This window comes from Ranitomeya imitator, chromosome 3 (genome assembly GCF_032444005.1).
Source record: "Ranitomeya imitator isolate aRanImi1 chromosome 3, aRanImi1.pri, whole genome shotgun sequence".
Taxonomy (NCBI): domain Eukaryota; kingdom Metazoa; phylum Chordata; class Amphibia; order Anura; family Dendrobatidae; genus Ranitomeya; species Ranitomeya imitator.
The window spans coordinates 819,049,285-819,068,279 of record NC_091284.1 but is presented as its reverse complement, the minus strand read 5'-3'; the positions used below and the strand labels follow the sequence as shown (position 1 = coordinate 819,068,279).

General features: G+C 41.8%; 1 protein-coding gene and 1 long non-coding RNA gene across 2 annotated transcripts in view; one reads left to right on the top strand and one right to left on the bottom strand.

Moving 5' to 3' along the window:
* The first annotated feature begins 593 nt into the window (after window positions 1-593).
* Window positions 594-18,995, top strand: part of LOC138671291 (uncharacterized) — a 24,623-nt gene continuing 6,221 nt past the window's right edge. Inside the window, exons 1-2 of the long non-coding RNA XR_011319449.1 lie at window positions 594-731; window positions 6,528-6,590. This is a non-coding gene — a long non-coding RNA (uncharacterized lncRNA). The remainder of the gene's footprint in view (window positions 732-6,527; window positions 6,591-18,995) is intronic.
* KCTD14 (potassium channel tetramerization domain containing 14) lies at window positions 4,863-8,754 on the bottom strand. Its single transcript, XM_069759356.1, has 2 exons — window positions 8,604-8,754; window positions 4,863-5,565 (listed from the first exon to the last, which is right to left on the bottom strand). Exons 1-2 carry the CDS (start codon window positions 8,658-8,660, stop codon window positions 4,894-4,896), a joined length of 729 nt encoding a protein of 242 aa, XP_069615457.1. The 5' UTR covers window positions 8,661-8,754; the 3' UTR covers window positions 4,863-4,893.

Sequence of the window (18,995 nt, the reverse complement as noted above, 5' to 3'; positions counted from 1 at the left end):
GCTTTTTACTGTACTGTGTGTTTCACTACCTAACAATGTCCCAGATATAGATCATATTTATTTGTAACTATTTCTATTAACTATCTGTGATCTATTATCTATCTCCCCTCTGTACCAGGCTGTCATTGTAAATTTGTTTACTGTTAACGATCACTATAACCCTGTATGTAACCCCTTTCTCATGTACAGCACCATGGAATTAATGGTGCTATATAAATAAATAATATTATCTATCTTCTATCTATTATTTATCAACTATCTATTATCTATGTATTATCTATGTATCTATTATTTATCAACTATCATCTATTATTTATCATCTATTATCTATCATTCATCTATTATCTATCATCTATCTATCAATTATCTATCATCTATTATATATCTGTCTATGATCTATTATTTATCTATCCATCTATCTATCATCCATCAATCTATAATCTATCGATCTATTATCTATTTATAATCTATTATCTATTAGGTGGAAAAACGTCTATATCCCCTATTGCGCATGCGCAATCTGATAATTGTGCAGATGACTCTGTGTCTTTGTGACATGCGCATTCACCTTAATCCTTTGCCCGCTACTAAGATGGCGGAGTTGTTGTGAAGGTGTCACCTGCGCAGGATGACGAATTCACCGAGATTTGAGTACAGTACTTTCTTCCTGACATACGTACTGAGTAGTACAGGATGCCGGTCGGCGCGTGTATCTTCTTGTATCGAATGGGGTAAGCCATGGAGATGGTTAATAATCGCATACAGCTGCCAATTGATATTAAAATGCTTATTGTTTGAAGTCGGTTAAATGTACACTGCTGTACTGCACTTTATGAGATGTTGACCTGTGTGTATTACATCTTGCACATTTTGTATGTTATTTTTTATGAATAGACTTGCCCTTTTGTATGTAATTACTGTTAAATATTGTAATCATGCACATCCTTTATATACTTGTCACATGCACTTACTCATTGCTTGAAAAATACTCACATCTTTATGAACCGAAACATTGCTGAGACGGGCTAATAAAAGTAGCTCCTTTTTTTTCACTGAGAATGGTGTGCTGTCTCCTTTTTTTGGATTTCTACAATTGAGGTTTGGTCTGGGCCTGAGGAGCTCTGCACCTGATTTTTCTTTTTCATATTTGTGTTGCTTTAATTCTTTTTTCCTATCTATTCATTATCTATCTATGATCTATCATTATTATAGCTAGCTTCATTTATTTCATGACACTTCACATGTGAGGAGGGGTATACTAAATAAATAATCAAGTACAGTAATCTTAAGTGCCCAGACCATGTTCCGCTCCCCTTCTTCCCAAAGCCATAACTTTTTTATTTTGTGGTCAATATGGCCATGTGAGGGCTTGTTTATTGCAGGACAAGTTGTACTTTTGAACGATACCATTGGTTTTAATATATATTGTGTACTAGAAAACGGGAAAAAAAATTCAAAGGGCAGTGAAATTGCAGGAAAAAAGTGTAATTCCACAGTTTGTTTTTTACCATGTTGACTACATGCTAAAACTGACCTGCCATTATGAACTCGTAATGACACGGAGAATCAGACATCAAACAGGTCTAGGTGTTTTTTTTATTTTTATTTATTAAAGTAGTGAAAAAAATTCCAAACTTTGGTTAAAAAAAAAGGGCGCCATTTTGCGAGGCCCGTAGTGTCTCCATTTATCATGATATGGGGCTGGGTGAGGGCTTATTTTTTTGCGCCCAATCTGATTTTTTTTTTTTTTTTTTTTATTCATACCATTTTGGTGCAGATACAAAAAAAAAAATTCTGGAGCATTTACTTTTTACTCCATTTAGCAATCAGGTTAATTTTTTTTTTTTCATATTGAAAGATCATGTGATTCTGAACACGGCAATACAAAGCATGTTTAATTTTTTTTATTTTGAATGGGGCAAATGGAGGGCGATTTGAACCTTTGTAATGTTTTTTTTCATATTTTTAAAAACTTTTTTTCTACTTTTTGCATGCTTCAATAGTCTCCATGCGAGACTAGAAGCTGCAGTTGTCTAATCGACTCCGCTACATAGAGGCGATGATCAGATCGTTTGTATGTAGCAGGCTTCCTATTAGCACCGACCACCCTCATAGTAATCCGGCTATGACAACCATAGAGGTCTGCTGGAGACCTCTGGTTGACTTGCCAACGCAAAGATTGACAGTGGCATTTAACAGGTAAACAGCCACAGGTTGATCGTGATTCCACACGTGGATGTTTGAGGCACATGTCACTTTTCTAGAGCATTTTAGGGTAGTATGGATAATAAAAACAACCTTAAGGCAGATTGGATACATGGGACCTATTGTGGATTATCCTCTTTAGCTTACATAAGTGCAAAATCCAATAAATTTGCGTGTGTATATGAGAATGATGAAATAAGGGAAGAAAACTTTATTAAAATATTTTTCCCTAGAAGTAGTACATTTCATGCAGTATCTTGACAGTAGAAATACAATCTATATTATGGACGTGCGTCTATTGGAATCGGAGTTTCTGTGCGGTAGGGTCAGGATAGACGCCGACCTTATATATAAAGAACAAAGAGTCCTGGAGTGCAAGAGTGAATTATGTAAACAGGGGGCTCCAACTTTACTTGAATATGTCATAACCATACTATCCCATGGCCCCCCATAAAGTCACAGGTATGACAGACAACCAAAAAGATTTTATTGATGTTGCAAAACGTGCTGGGGAGGGGAAGGAAGGACTAGGTAAATGGTTTCCTCCCCCACCCACAACATAGGACTCCAGCTCTTACAGAACTACACCTCCCATCTTCCCCATACAACTTATTACCTTTGCAGGTTGGGCGTTCTATTTTTACAACAGCTGAGAAGTCACAGGTGGGAGACCAGGGTTGTAAGGATCTAGAATTCATAGTCCTCTGATCGCTGGGCTATAATGGTATCTCTGTATTAGGCCGGAGTCACACTACAGCGAGATACGGCCGAGTCTCGCAGGTTAATAACAAGCTCTGGCACCGGCACTCTGGAGCCGAGCGTGCGGGTCCATGTATTGCTATGCAGCCGCACGCTCCGCTCTGGAGTGCCGGTGCCAGAGCTTGGTTTTAACCTGCGAGACTCGGCCGTATCTCGCTGTGTGTGATCCCGGCCTTACTGCCTTTCTTACCCTCTTTCCCATCATGAAAACCACTAGCACCTGGTCAACTCATTTGAGGGTTTCAATTGGCATCCAATAAGTCTGAATTGGCTTGGTGGCCCTCATGAACCACACCGATGCTGTAGTCACGTCAACGTCTGCTGTGTAGGACTCACACGTCCTGATATGTCCAGTACTGGAGCCATCTGTGTGCAACACGTGTGGCAGCTGTGTGCCGCATCAGTATCACACGTACTGGCGCCTGGGAATCAGTGGTTCTGTTCGTACTGTTCCGACACCGTATACCGAAAACCGCTCACAGTCAACCCTAGAAGGGGACAATGTTGAGCATTATATTCAACTGATAACAGCGAGAGCAGGCAGCAGCTGATGAAAGTATCCACCAGCTGCTACCTGCGCTATAAATACATTTTAAAAAAATTGCGTGGGTTCTCCTGTATTTTTGGTAACCAGCTAGGCAAAAATGACAGCTGGGGGCTGCAATCTTCAGCTGTCTGTTTTGTTTTTTTTCATGTAAAAAACTTGAAAAAGCAAAAACAAAAACGAAACCTTTAAAACAAATACAGGTATACTCACCTAAGGCCATTCCATTGAAGCCCTCGTCTCCTGTGGTAAAACAAAAATAAAAACCATATCCCTCACCTGTAAATATAGTTTTCAACCCAGATGTGCCAAGAAGCAAGCGTCTCACGGTGCTAGAGGTGATCTCACTGAGGTCACCGTAGCTCAGGGGCAGGGGCCTGGCTGAGAACGCAACCTCAGTGACCAGTGGTAACCTTGAGGTCACCACTGCTCACTGACACTGCGCTTGCAGTAGCTTATTCTCCAATTGATTCTCAGCTTGAACGGTCGCATTTTGGCACTGTCCAGGTTGAAAACTACTTAACGCAGACATGGATTACCGCGTGGGACAGAACGATGGACGAATAATGTGGGTTTGGCTTTAGTGGAATCAGGTGTTCTACTCACTTGTGTTATCTGTTTTTTTGTTGTTGTTTTTTTTTACTTGAAAAAGTTAAAAAGACTATTCTGGCTCTATTTTTTCCTATAGGATTAATAATGGATAGGGGTCTTCTAGACACCTCTCCATTAGTAATCAGTGGGCTTGATGTCACCTGACAATACAAAGGCGACATCAACCCCAAAAAATGTGAACCCCACTTGCAACCGCTACAGGGCAAGTGGTAAGAGCCGTGCAAATCGCCAGAATTGGTGCATCTAATAGAGGCGCCTTTTCTGTGGCAGCTGCGGGCTGCTATTTTTCAGGCTGATGTCATCTTTTGTATTGGGATTTTATCTACGCGTGGAGACCAAACAAGGCCTAGCTGCTGCTGGTGGTTATATGGCCCCTATGGATTTGGGGCTTTTCGGTGGGGGTTATAGTTATGAGAAAAATTTGTATTTTGAGGGACCTCAAGGATTTTTAATCTTTTCTTTGACAATACTATTGTTTAATAACTTCCTAGGGTAAATTAAAGATCTACATTAAAGAAAATGTTCTTCCTAGGGTAAGAGGGAACAGATCCAGCCACCACTAGGGGGAGCTCAATGCATATGGATTCATCCAGACTCCATGGAAGCTGCAAGTCTATATGCAGTGAGCTCCACCTAGTGGCAGATGAAAGCATTGCTTACAATGAGCAGGGGAAGATCAGCGCTGGATCCCCTCCCATGAAGAGCACCAAAAGACAAGATGTTGGCAATGTAGAACAGAGTGTTCAGTGCTAGAAATTTTATTGTATTTTTTTTTACCACCATGTAAACACAAACTTATATAAAAAGTCATAAGATTTAAATCTGAACCCTTTATCAGCCACATGGGGAGAGTACAATACTTTATAGCCTTTGTCCTCAATGTCCGCCCTGATACAATCAAGGAGGTCAGAGATTCCCGGAGACGCCTTCCAAGGTCCAAACTTGACCACGGACTCCTTGTCAGTGTCGAGAGCATTTAGAGCATCCAGACACTTGGACGCGTCGTCCTCAGTCCTCACGATGCAAACTAAGACATTGGAGAATCGTGAAGCCACCACCTCCGCCCTGGCAATGCGGATCATCACCTCGATGTTCTCGCTGTAGTTAGGTACCCGGGCAAGGAACTGTTTCCTTCCGACCTGTTCGCCAAAGATTTGAGGGGTCTCTTCCAACTTCTTTACCAATGACTCGATTTCATAGAATAAGGCCTCCTTGTAGACTTCGTGGATGTATTCAGTGGGTACCTGACCAGAGCGAAGATAATCCAGGATGTAGCGGAAATATTTCCCCTCTCTGTCAATAAAGTACCGACCCTCAACATCTGTGCGGAGCTTAGGTAGCCCATTAAACATCTCAAATAGCTTAGACTCTTGGTACTTCTTCAGCGTCCCAACAGTGGTGGTATAGATATCACCTCCGATATTCAGCTGCACAACGGGGGACATCTGCAGAAGAAAAGGAGACGGTTACACAAAGTACTGGACTGAAATAGTTCACTCACATTCTGCTGTATAACACTGCCCCAATGTACAAGAATATATCTACTATAATACTGCTCCTATATACAAGAATATAACTACTATAATACTGCTCCTATATACAAGAATAATACTGCTCCTATGTACAAGAATATAACTACTATAATACTGCCCCTATGTACAATAATATAACTACTATAATCCTGCCACTATGTACAAGAATATAACTACTATAATACTGCCCCTATGTACAAGAATATAACTACTATAATACTGCCCCTATGTACAAGAATATAACTACTATAATACTGCTCCTCTGCACAAGAATATAACTACTATAATACTGCCCCTATGTACAAGAATATAACTACTATAATACTGCTCCTATGTACAAGAATATAACTACTATAATACTGCCTCTACGTACAAGAATATAACTACTATAATACTGCTCCTCTGCACAAGAATATAACTACTATAATACTGCCCCTATGTACAAGAATATAACTACTATAATACTGCTCCTATGTACAAGAATATAACTGCTATAATACTGCACCCTATGGGCAAGAATATAACTACTATAATACTGCACCCTATGGGCAAGAATATAACTACTATAATACTGCTCCTCTGCACAAGAATATAACTACTATAATACTGCTCCCTATGCACAAGAATATAACTACTATAATACTGCCCCCTATGTACAAGAATATAACTACTATAACACTGCTCCTATGTACAAGAATATAACTACTATAATACTGCTCCTCTGCACAAGAATATAACTACTATAACACTGCTCCTATGTACAAGAATATAACTGCTATAATACTGCCCCTATGTACAAGAATATAACTACTATAATACTGCTCCTATGTACAAGAATATAACTCCTATGTTAAGTGTAACTTCTTCCATTACAGGCAGCCATCAGCCTGGCGGTATTATGTAGTCAGTGCGATTATAAATTCTTCCATATGATATCGGTGAGTAATCTTTCAGTCTTCTCTCAGTTCTACATCTGTTTTGAGGAATAATCTATAGCGAGCTGCAATCATAGGCAGAAACTTGATCTATAATAAGAAGTAGCGGTGACTCCGCTGATCTCTGGAGGAATGGTGGAGGGCGCACAGTGACGCCGCTTATCTTCCATGACACTATAGTGGTGTAATAATATAACACTACAGGAGGTACGGGCCCTGGGAAATCGTCTGTCATCTATGATGTGTGTGCAGGTGGGGTGGTTCTGTTGTGAAGGGTTAAATCACCCGTGTCTCCCCCCCCTCCCCCCATATCCTTGTACAGTAAAGGCAGGAGGTGGTGTGGGGCTCGTAGGACAATAACTCCCCCCGGATCACCAGACTCATCCGTCAGCACACAACTTTTCCCTGCTGTGAACAGTCTTCCACCATTGTTCAGGTTTCCACTCTCACGGCCGGCGGTGAATGGATGAGCGCCTCATTACACGCAGCGCACGGGAAAAGCAAACAGAATAGTGAGAAGACGAACGCGGGAAAATCAGACCGTGGTGATTTATATGTAATGTGTAATACCGCATGCCAACATACAGCTCCCAAATACCGCACATAACACCGCCACACCCAGCCCATATAATACTGCCACATAATACTGTCACACACTGCCCATATAATACCGCCACACACTGCCCACAATACCGCCATACCATGAACATATGACTGCTCCTTTCAGCCTGAGGTCAGTTCCAGAGCCATACTGCCATGTACAGATTATAAAAGGCAGTGTACAGTGTCCATAATACCACCACACAGCCCATATAACACCGCCATACCATGAGCATATAACAGCTCCTTTCAGCCTGAGGCCAGTTACAGCGCTATACTGCCACATACAGATTATAAAAGGCAGTGTATAATGTATAGTGTCCATAATACCGCCATACACCGCATATATAGTATACTTGGTGAACACTGTACAGAGCCAGCACAATACGGCCGCAGACGGCTTATTTAATACATGAGGATGAAGTTATAAAACTGGCACAAAAGTGGGCACCGAAGGACGTTAGCGAAAGGGTTAAATGACTTTGGGCTACTGATATCACACTAGGAATACTCATCTATATAGTCTTAGTGTGAGATCAGTGGCCCAAAGTCATTTAACCCCTTAAAAACATCAGATACTTATTAAAATCTGTGAAAATCAGCCGTTAGCCCACTTTGATGCCAGTTCTGATGACCAGCACACATTTGGGCCGGGCTGGAGGGTCCTGGGTTTGATGCGGGGCGCCCTGTTCTATATGTCTGCAGTGTGAGATCAGTGGCCCAAAGGCATTTAACCCTTTCATTAACGCCCTTCGATGCCCACTTTTGGGCCAGTTTTATAGTTTTTGTAGAGGGAACCTCGCTGAATTCTAGGTTATTATTGCGAGGGTTATTTTTTGTTGTTAAACATATATAAAATAAATAAATAAAAAACAGAAAAGAAAAAAAAAAAATTGCTGAATAAGAAACTGACGAATAAGAAACCGACTTCAGCCTGGTATGTAATGCAGCACAGCGCTGCCGGCGTAATCACGTAATGGCGCCATACCATGCTGAACACCTAACACTCATCATAAACCTGCACTAATGCAATATACAGCAGCGACACGGAGCCGGATTACTGCAACCGCGCCATAAACTGCCCCATAGTACAAGCATGCAGAGGGGGTCCGCAGGGGAGGGGCTCCGCAGGGGAGGGGGCTCCGCAGGGGAGGGGCTCTCACGCTTTCCCATAATGCCCCAGCAACAGTTTCGGGAGAGAAATATATATATATATATATATATATAATCTCAAATAGAGACTATAAGGAAAGGTTTGGGGACTACAAGTCCCAGCAGATGTGACACGAGTCTAGTGTGAAGGCAGCCCGGACCACCTCCCGCAGAGTCTGACATGCTGGGACTCCTCGCACAGCCGGTGCAGCCTGGCTGGTTTCTTCTGCCCATGCTGGGAGTTGTAGTGCTGCGGATACTCACACCCTGCAGGGGGCTGGTGACCTGCTTCCCCGCGCTCTTGTGCTCGATGACGCTCATGTTGGCAGCGCTGTGGCCCCCGGAGTGATGAGGACGTCCGGGGCCCGCGGGAGGTTTATCCCAGGAGCCCCCTCCTCCCCGCGTGACAGGTAAACTGGAGGCGGGGCCGGAAGTGTGACGTCACCGCGCACCTGAGCCGACACCTGTGCTGCTGGAGGCGACTGACCAGGAGTAGAAACCCAACCGGGGCACAAAGGGTGAAATAAATATATATACACACACATATATATACACACACACGGGGCACAAAGGGTATATACAGCTAGTGTACAGTGTATACAGTGTACAGTATATAGTATATATGTTGTTCTGCATTGTATATAGCGCATGGTGTATACAGGGAGTATATACAGCTAGTGCACAGTATATAGTATATATGTTCTGCAGTGTATATATAGTGCACGTTGTATACAGGGGGTATATACAGCTAGTGCACAGTATATACGATTCTCTGCAGTGTATATATAGTGCACGTTGTATACAGGGGGTATATACAGCTAGTGCACAGTATATACGATTCTCTGCAGTGTATATATAGTGCACGTTGTATACAGGGGGTATATACAGCTAGTGCACAGTATATAGTATATACGATTCTCTGCAGTGTATATATAGTGCACGTTGTATACAGGGGGTATATACAGCTAGTGTATAGTATATAGTATATACGATTCTCTGCAGTGTATATATAGTGCACGTTGTATACAGGGGGTATATACAGCTAGTGCACAGTATATAGTATATACGATTCTCTGCAGTGTATATATAGTGCACGTTGTATACAGGGGGTATATACAGCTAGTGTATAGTATATAGTATATACGATTCTCTGCAGTGTATATATAGTGCACGTTGTATACAGGGGGTATATACAGCTAGTGTATAGTATATACGATTCTCTGCAGTGTATATATAGTGCACGTTGTATACAGGGGGTATATACAGCTAGTGTATAGTATATAGTATATACGATTCTCTGCAGTGTATATATAGTGCACGTTGTATACAGGAAGTATATACAGCTAGTGCACAGTATATAGTATATACGATTCTCTGCAGTGTATACATAGTGCACGTTGTATACAGGGGGTATATACAGCTAGTGCACAGTATATAGTATATATGTTCTGCATTGTATATAGCGCATGGTGTATACAGGAAGTATATACAGCTAGTGCACAGTATATAGTATATACGATTCTCTGCAGTGTATATATAGTGCACGTTGTATACAGGGGGTATATACAGCTAGTGTATAGTATATATGGTGTTCTGCAGTGTATGGAGTCCAACCTATAGAATACAGTCACCTTAGATCCGTGCTATGTGCAGACTTTGAATATATGACATTTGGACGTATTACGGCTACATAGACTATACTGTACTTATAAATTGAAGGTACTCGGTGCAGAATTGGTCGGATGTACGAGAGCCCACCAGTCATGAGAAGGCGACCCTCCACCTAACATCAGACCTGCCTCTCCCGGGATAAAAGCGATAAATATAAAGGGCCAGTGGATCCGGCATTAATAACACAGATTCCTTAGGCGGACGGGAGGAGCGGAGACACGTATGGAGGCAGTCGCCACAGAAATCAGTCTACTACAAAAAAAAAACCTCCCAACAGAAAAAAGCAAGTGTGAACAAGTACAAGCGGCTGTGACTGCATAATAAACAGACATAACAGTACGGCCTCCGCGGGGGTCTGCGGACACTGAATATACGAGCCGTGTACGGGCAATCACAACCACTCACCTTCCACTTAGTCTCAGACTAACAGCGCTGGGCTCACATTAGGCCGGACCTTTATGTCTCCTCCTAATTCAAGACCAGCTGGGCCACATGTGAGGAGGAGGAGGAGAGCTGGTGCCAATATCTGAGGGGACAGCCTGCAGTGTAGCCCACCTGTGGGAAGGGCCGTGGCCGCATATGCACAGCTGACACCACGTTCACACCGTCAGTATTTGGTCAGTATTTTACCTCAGTATTTGTACTCCGAAACCAGGAGTGGGTGATAAATACAGAAGTGGTGACGTGTTTCTAATATACTTTTCCACTCCTGGTTTTGGCTTACAAATACTGAGCTAAAAAAACTGACCAAATACTCAACGTGTGCATGTGGCCTAACAAAACAAGTTGTATTAAAAAAATCACTTCATTATGTGGTTAAGGCCACATTCACACGGTCAGTATTTGGTCAGTATTTTACCTCAGTATTTGTAGCCATAATCAGGAGTGAGTGATAAATACAGAAGTGGTGACGTGTTTCTATTATACGTTTCCTCTGACTGCTCCACTCCTGGTTTTGGCTACAAATACTGAGGTAAAATACTGACCAAATACTGACCGTGTGAACGACGCCTTAATGAGCAGCAGACTGCAGAGGTTTCTGATTATTTTATTCTTTGCTTTTTGCTGAGACCACCTTGAATCAGAGGGGTCTTTCCTAAGCTCCTCACCCTTGGTGTTGGTCCTACGTGGTCGGCCATTGTTGCTGGGCCTGTGGGGGCTCTGCTGTGTTACATGGTGCAGCGGGGCACAGTGTGCTCGCCCTCCTGGTGCGGTGTCATGGTTTGTCGCCGTCCCTGCCTCTTTGGCTAGCGGCCACCTTGTGTTATACCATATAATTATTTTTATATGTTTTGATTGCTCCACGCGTTGACACAGCGTTTTCCTGTCTACTTCGGTGAGCTGGACCTTTTTCTATTTCAATTATTTTTACGACTTGTTTTTTATTGGGCATCATATACTCTGAGCTTTTCTTTGCTCCTTTCTGTGCAGTAGATGGAGGTAGAATATTTGGATGTGGCATCCACATCTTATTCCACAGTTGTAACTTTCATGGCGTCACCCACGTGGTCCCCAGACCAATCTCCGGCTATTATTGCATCAAAGATAAAAGCCAGGCTCCTCGCTGAACAGGACGGACCTCCATTGCTGCCTGTGACATCAGGTCAGTGGTGTCCTGTAGCCGGACGTCCGGCGTGTGGCCCGTGTGGTGCAGACGCCTCAGTCTCAGTATATGACGTCTATTTCACCCACCGCACAGAACGGATCAGTCGTGGACCCAGGGGTGCGGCCATTTCTCCAAAGTTTACCAGTAGCCGTGTGATGCTCGTACTACTGTGAGCTGCCTGTGTGGCCTGTACATGCCCCCATGGCTGCATTGTCCCCGGGCTTGTCTCCCATCGAGCAAATCTGGGACATCTAAGGGTCACTTCCGTCTTTCTGTCCTTCTGTCTGTCTGTCACGGATATTCATTGGTCGCGGCCTCTGTCTGTCATGGAATCCAAGCCGCTGATTGGTCTCGCCAGCTGCCTGTCATGGCTGCCACGACCAATCAGCGATGGCCATAGTCCGATTAGTCCCTCCCCTGCATTCAGCAGTCAGCGCCCGGCGCCCGCTCCATACTCCCCGCAGTCACCGCTCACACAAGGTTAATGCCAGCGGTAACGGACCGCGTTATGCCGCGGTTAACTCCGTTATCGCCGCTATTAACCCTGTGTGACTGGGCAATATACTACGTCACTGGGCAATATACTACGTGGCTGGGCAATATACTACGTGGACATGCATATTCTAGAATACCCGATGCGTTAGAATCGGCCACCATCTAGTATAAATATATACAGGAGATGCACAGGTTATACCAGCTGTACATATATAATTATATACAGGAGATGCCCAGGTTATACCAGCTGTACATATATAATTATATACAGGAGATGCCCAGGTTATACCAGCTGTACATATATAATTATATACAGGATATGCCCAGGTTATACCAGCTGTACATATATAATTATATACAGGAGATGCCCAGGTTATACCAGCTGTACATATATAATTATATACAGGAGATGCCCAGGTTATACCAGCTGTACATATATAATTATATACAGGAGATGCCCAGGTTATACCAGCTGTACATATACAGGAGATGCCCAGGTTATACCAGCTGTACATATATACTTATATATAGGAGATACCCAGGTTATACCAGCTGTACATATATAATTATATACAGGAGATGCCCAGGTTATACCAGCTGTACATATACAGGAGATGCCCAGGTTATACCGGCTGTACATATATAATTATATACAGGAGATGCCCAGGTTATACCAGCTGTACATATATAATTATATACAGGAGATGCCCAGGTTATACCGACTGTACATATATAATTATATACAGGAGATGCCCAGGTTATACCAGCTGCACATATATAATTATATACAGGAGATGCCCAGGTTATACCAGCTGTACATATACAGGAGATGCCCAGGTTATACCAGCTGTACATATATCATTATATACAGGAGATGCCCAGGTTATACCAGCTGTACATATATCATTATATACAGGAGATGCCCAGGTTATACCAGCTGTACATATACAGGAGATGCCCAGGTTATACCAGCTGTACATATATACTTATATATAGGAGATACCCAGGTTATACCAGCTGTACATATATAATTATATACAGGAGATGCCCAGGTTATACCGGCTGTACATATATAATTATATACAGGATATGCCCAGGTTATACCAGCTGTACATATATAATTATATACAGGAGATGCCCAGGTTACACCAGCTGCACATATATAATTATATACAGGAGATGCCCAGGTTATACCAGCTGTACATATACAGGAGATGCCCAGGTTATACCAGCTGTACATATGTAATTATACATAGGAGATACCCAGGTTATACCAGCTGTACATATATAATTATATACAGGAGATGCCCAGGTTATACCAGCTGTACATATACAAGAGATGCCCAGGTTATACCGGCTGTACATATATAATTATATACAGGAGATGCCCAGGTTATACCAGCTGTACATATATAATTATATACTGGAGATGCCCAGGTTATACCAGCTGTACATCTATCATTATATACAGGAGATACCCAGGTTGTACCAGCTGTACATATATAACTATATACAGGAGACACCCAGGTTATACCTGCTGTACATATATAATTATATACAGGAGATGCCCAGGTTATACCAGCTGTACATATATAATTATATACTGGAGATGCCCAGGTTATACCAGCTGTACATATATAATTATATACAGGAGATGTCCAGGTTATACCAGCTGTACATATATAATTATATACAGGAGATGCCCAGGTTATAACATCTGTACATATACAATTATATACAGGAGACACCCAGGCTATACCAGCTGTACATATATAATTATATACAGGAGGGGCCCAGGTTATACCAGCTGTACATATATAATTATATACAGGAGATGCCCAGGTTATACCTGCTGTACATATATAATTATATACAGGAGATGCCCAGGTTATACCAGCTGTACATATATAATTATATACAGGAGACACCCAGGTTATACCTGCTGTACATATATAATTATATACAGGAGATGCCCAGGTTATACCAGCTGTACATATATAATTATATACAGGAGACACCCAGGTTATATCTGCTGTACATATATAATTATATACAGGAGATGCCCAGGTTATACCAGCTGTACATATATAATTATATACAGGAGACACCCAGGTTATACCAGCTGTACATATATAATTATATACTGGAGATGCCCAGGTTATACCAGCTGTACATATATAATTATATACAGGAGACACCCAGGTTATACCAGCTGTACATATATAATTATATACAGGAGACACCCAGGTTATATCTGCTGTACATATATAATTATATACAGGAGATGCCCAGGTTATACCAGCTGTACATATATAATTATATACAGGAGACACCCAGGTTATACCAGCTGTACATATATAATTATATACAGGAGATGCCCAGATTATACCAGCTGTACATATATAATTATATACAGGAGATGCCCAGGTTATACCAGCTGTTCATATATAACTATATACAGGAGATGCCCAGGTTATACCAGCTGTACATATATAACTATATACAGGAGATGCCCAGGTTATACCGGCTGTACATATATAATTATATACAGGAGACACCCAGGTTATACCAGCTGTACATATATAATTATATACTGGAGATGCCCAGGTTATACCAGCTGTACATATATAATTATATACAGGAGATGCCCAGGTTATACCGGCTGTACATATATAATTATATACAGGAGACACCCAGGTTATACCAGCTGTACATATATAATTATATACAGGAGATGCCCAGATTATACCAGCTGTACATATATAATTATATACAGGAGATGCCCAGGTTATACCAGCTGTACATATATAACTATATACAGGAGATGCCCAGGTTATACCAGCTGTACATATATAACTATATACAGGAGATGCCCAGGTTATACCGGCTGTACATATATAATTATATACAGGAGACACCCAGGTTATACCAGCTGTACATATATAATTATATACTGGAGATGCCCAGGTTATACCAGCTGTACATATATAATTATATACAGGAGATGCCCAGGTTATACCGGCTGTACATATATAATTATATACAGGAGACACCCAGGTTATACCAGCTGTACATATATAATTATATACAGGAGACACCCAGGTTATACCGGCTGTACATATATAATTATATGCAGGAGATGTCCAGGTTATACCAGCTGTACATATATAATTATATACAGGAGATGCCCAGGTTATACCAGCTGTACATATATAACTATATACAGGAGATGCCCAGGTTATACCAGCTGTACATATATAACTATATACAGGAGATGCCCAGGTTATACCAGCTGTACATATATAATTATATACAGGAGGGGCCCAGGTTATACCGGCTGTACATATATAATTATATACAGGAGACACCCAGGTTATACCAGCTGTACATATATAACTATATACAGGAGATGCCCAGGTTATACCAGCTGTACATATATAACTATATACAGGAGATGCCCAGGTTATACCAGCTGTACATATATAACTATATACAGGAGATGCCCAGGTTATACCAGCTGTACATATATAATTATATACAGGAGATGCCCAGGTTATACCAGCTGTACATATATAATTATATACAGGAGACACCCAGGTTATACCAGCTGTACATATATAACTATATACAGGAGATGCCCAGGTTATACCAGCTGTACATATATAACTATATACAGGAGATGCCCAGGTTATACCAGCTGTACATATATAACTATATACAGGAGATGCCCAGGTTATACCAGCTGTACATATATAATTATATACAGGAGGGGCCCAGGTTATACCGGCTGTACATATATAATTATATACAGGAGATGCCCAGGTTATACCAGCTGTACATATATAATTATATACAGGAGATACCCAGGTTATACCAGCTGTACATATATAACTATATACAGGAGATGCCCAGGTTATACCAGCTGTACATATATAACTATATACAGGAGATGCCCAGGTTATACCAGCTGTACATATATAATTATATACAGGAGGGGCCCAGGTTATACCGGCTGTACATATATAATTATATACAGGAGATGCCCAGGTTATACCAGCTGTACATATATAATTATATACAGGAGGGGCCCAGGTTATACCAGCTGTACATATATAATTATATACAGGAGATGCCCAGGTTATACCAGCTGTACATATATAATTATATACAGGAGATACCCAGGTTATACCAGCTGTACATATATAACTATATACAGGAGATGCCCAGGTTATACCAGCTGTACATATATAACTATATACAGGAGATGCCCAGGTTATACCAGCTGTACATATATAATTATATACAGGAGGGGCCCAGGTTATACCGGCTGTACATATATAATTATATACAGGAGATGCCCAGGTTATACCAGCTGTACATATATAATTATATACAGGAGGGGCCCAGGTTATACCGGCTGTACATATATAATTATATACAGGAGGGGCCCAGGTTATACCAGCTGTACATATATAATTATATACAGGAGGGGCCCAGGTTATACCGGCTGTACATATATAATTATATACAGGAGACACCCAGGTTATACCAGCTGTACATATATAACTATATACAGGAGATGCCAAGTTATAGCGTGCCGGGCTTCTTTTACCCCTCCCAGCCTTGTGTCATGCACTGCTCGGCGCTGCCCCTCACCCTCTGACACTGTTCACACGTCGCGGTGTGACTCACATGCTCGGCACTTTGTGCTTTCTGGGAATTCATAGTTTGGGTCGCTCAGACGTCTTCAGGATGCTGGGAGATAAGCGCTCGGGTTGTGATCGCTGCGGAGCGCGGTGTTTACTCTCAGGGCCGGGCGCTGCCTCCGCACACCTATCCTCACACATGCACTTGTCACTTTACAGGTTGTGTCATCAGGAAAAGCCAGCATTGATTTACAAAAATAAATATTTTGAAAAATATAAAATATCTGAGGTGATTCATGGACGTCGGGCTCAGACCTGCAGTCAGTGTACGGCCGCGTTCCCACCATCAGATTTTGATGTTGTTGGTTTTTTGCACCTTTGCATTATTCCTTTTTTTTACCTTTGTTTTTAGTCTGTTTCCAATATCATGTTTTTCATAAAGCCGCTTTGTTATTGATACTTTCTGGTATTTGGCTTTTGTAAATCTTTATTGCTACAGTCATGTGCGGATTACAGGTGTTTATACCTGCAGAATTTCCAGATCCAATGCAATTCTATGGGGAAAATCCGCACATAAAACTCGGCGAATCCGCAAGAAAAATTCCCATGTTGCAAATGTGCAACATCAAAAATTCATTGTGGGAATGTAACCTGCACAATGCAGTCAGGAAGTAACGTCCTCCTGGAATCACCAAACCCAGACTCCTCGATCAGACACCGATAGAGAAGTGTGATCCATCACTGCACAGAACACGTGTCCTCCAGAGTCCAGTGGTGGCGGCTTTACACCACTGCATCCGACGCTCGGCATTGTGCTTGGTGATGTACGGCTGAATGCAGCTTCTCAGCCATGGAGATCCCAGTGGAGGTCTGTACTCTGCAGTTATAGGGTCAGCAGAGCGGTGGTCTTTTCTGCCCTCTGCCCCCCACTTTGTAACGTGACGGGGGACTGTGTGTCGGACTCTTCCCTCCACATCGGGGCCGAGCACCAGCCTTCTACTTTTAGCTGCTCGTCCTTTGGAGCTGAAGGCTCTGGGTAAATTTGTTTTCTTATGTCAATACAGCAGATCACCGCACCCTGCCTGCGACACTAGGGCATGATATGGAGGATTTCCACACTCCCTGTGACAAAAATAAACGGTGACACTCAGGGCGTGATTGAGGGTGGAAGTCTGATCTGATATCGCGCGGGTACAAAGACACATACCCAGGATCAGATCAGCACCAGGGGCACCGTGGAACGAGCATGGGTGGGCTTACCGTGACACCTGTCGAGAGGACGGTTTTTTAAGTGATAGAAAAAAATTAGGGAATTCAAAGAAAAAAACATGTTTGCTTGTGTAGCCTTTTTATTGACACCATCTGAGAGCAGATCGGAGGTTTCCATCGCTCATTATAGTTATACAGCTACAGAAACAAACAAAACAATTCTGCTATTTTGATTTTTTTCTCCTCGCATTTACAGATTGAATTAATTATACATTTATGGACTCCATGATATTTATTATTTCACTAGATGGCGGGCCGATTCTAACGCATCGGGTATTCTAGAATATGCATGTCCACGTAGTATATCGTAGAGCAAAATAATCACTGCACTCGTATATTGCAAGTTGCTTTGATCAAGTGGTAAGTTTATTCACAAGTGAAAGTTCATGTTGGAGCGATAGGCACAAAACGTTTCGGCCAACTCGTGGCCTTGTTCACAATATCGCTGTGGTGAACCGAAAAAAACAAACAAAAGAACATAATCAGACAAAGAATATATACATATGTACAATAGCCAGGTCATATATACATTTTAACGAATACATGTCAAGTGGGTTTGCCAAAATGAAGTCCATTTGCCAAAAATAGAGACAATATTTAATTCGATTGGTAAGGTGAGGGGAGGGTTTAACCATCATGTGGACCTTCGACTAAGAGATGGGTAGAATGGAGGAAAAGGTGTAAGACACACTGACGGATAAGAGCATAAAACATACCCAGAGAGTACAATTGTTGAGTACGAGTTTGTATGGCTATGGTAATTTGATAAGAGACACCAAATGGACACATCTGTAGAAAATAATATTGTATAAGGTACGATATATGCAGGTGGTATAACATGATGGCTAAAGAGTATATGTATATTCAATAGACACTAGGATAAGGGAGCCAAAAGGCTGCCACTTATATCCGGTTTTGGATCAGATATAGTGGATAACTATCGTTATGTGGTATATATGTTATGAATAG

Excerpts from the sequence above, each read along its gene's own strand:
- KCTD14 (XM_069759356.1), bottom strand. The coding sequence starts at position 8,660 with ATGAGCGTCATCGAGCACAAGAGCGCGGGGAAGCAGGTCACCAGCCCC. Across the intron at positions 5,566-8,603 it reads TCACCAGCCCCCTGCAGGGT|ATGTCCCCCGTTGTGCAGCT; the intron begins GTGAGTATCCGC and ends TTTCTTCTGCAG.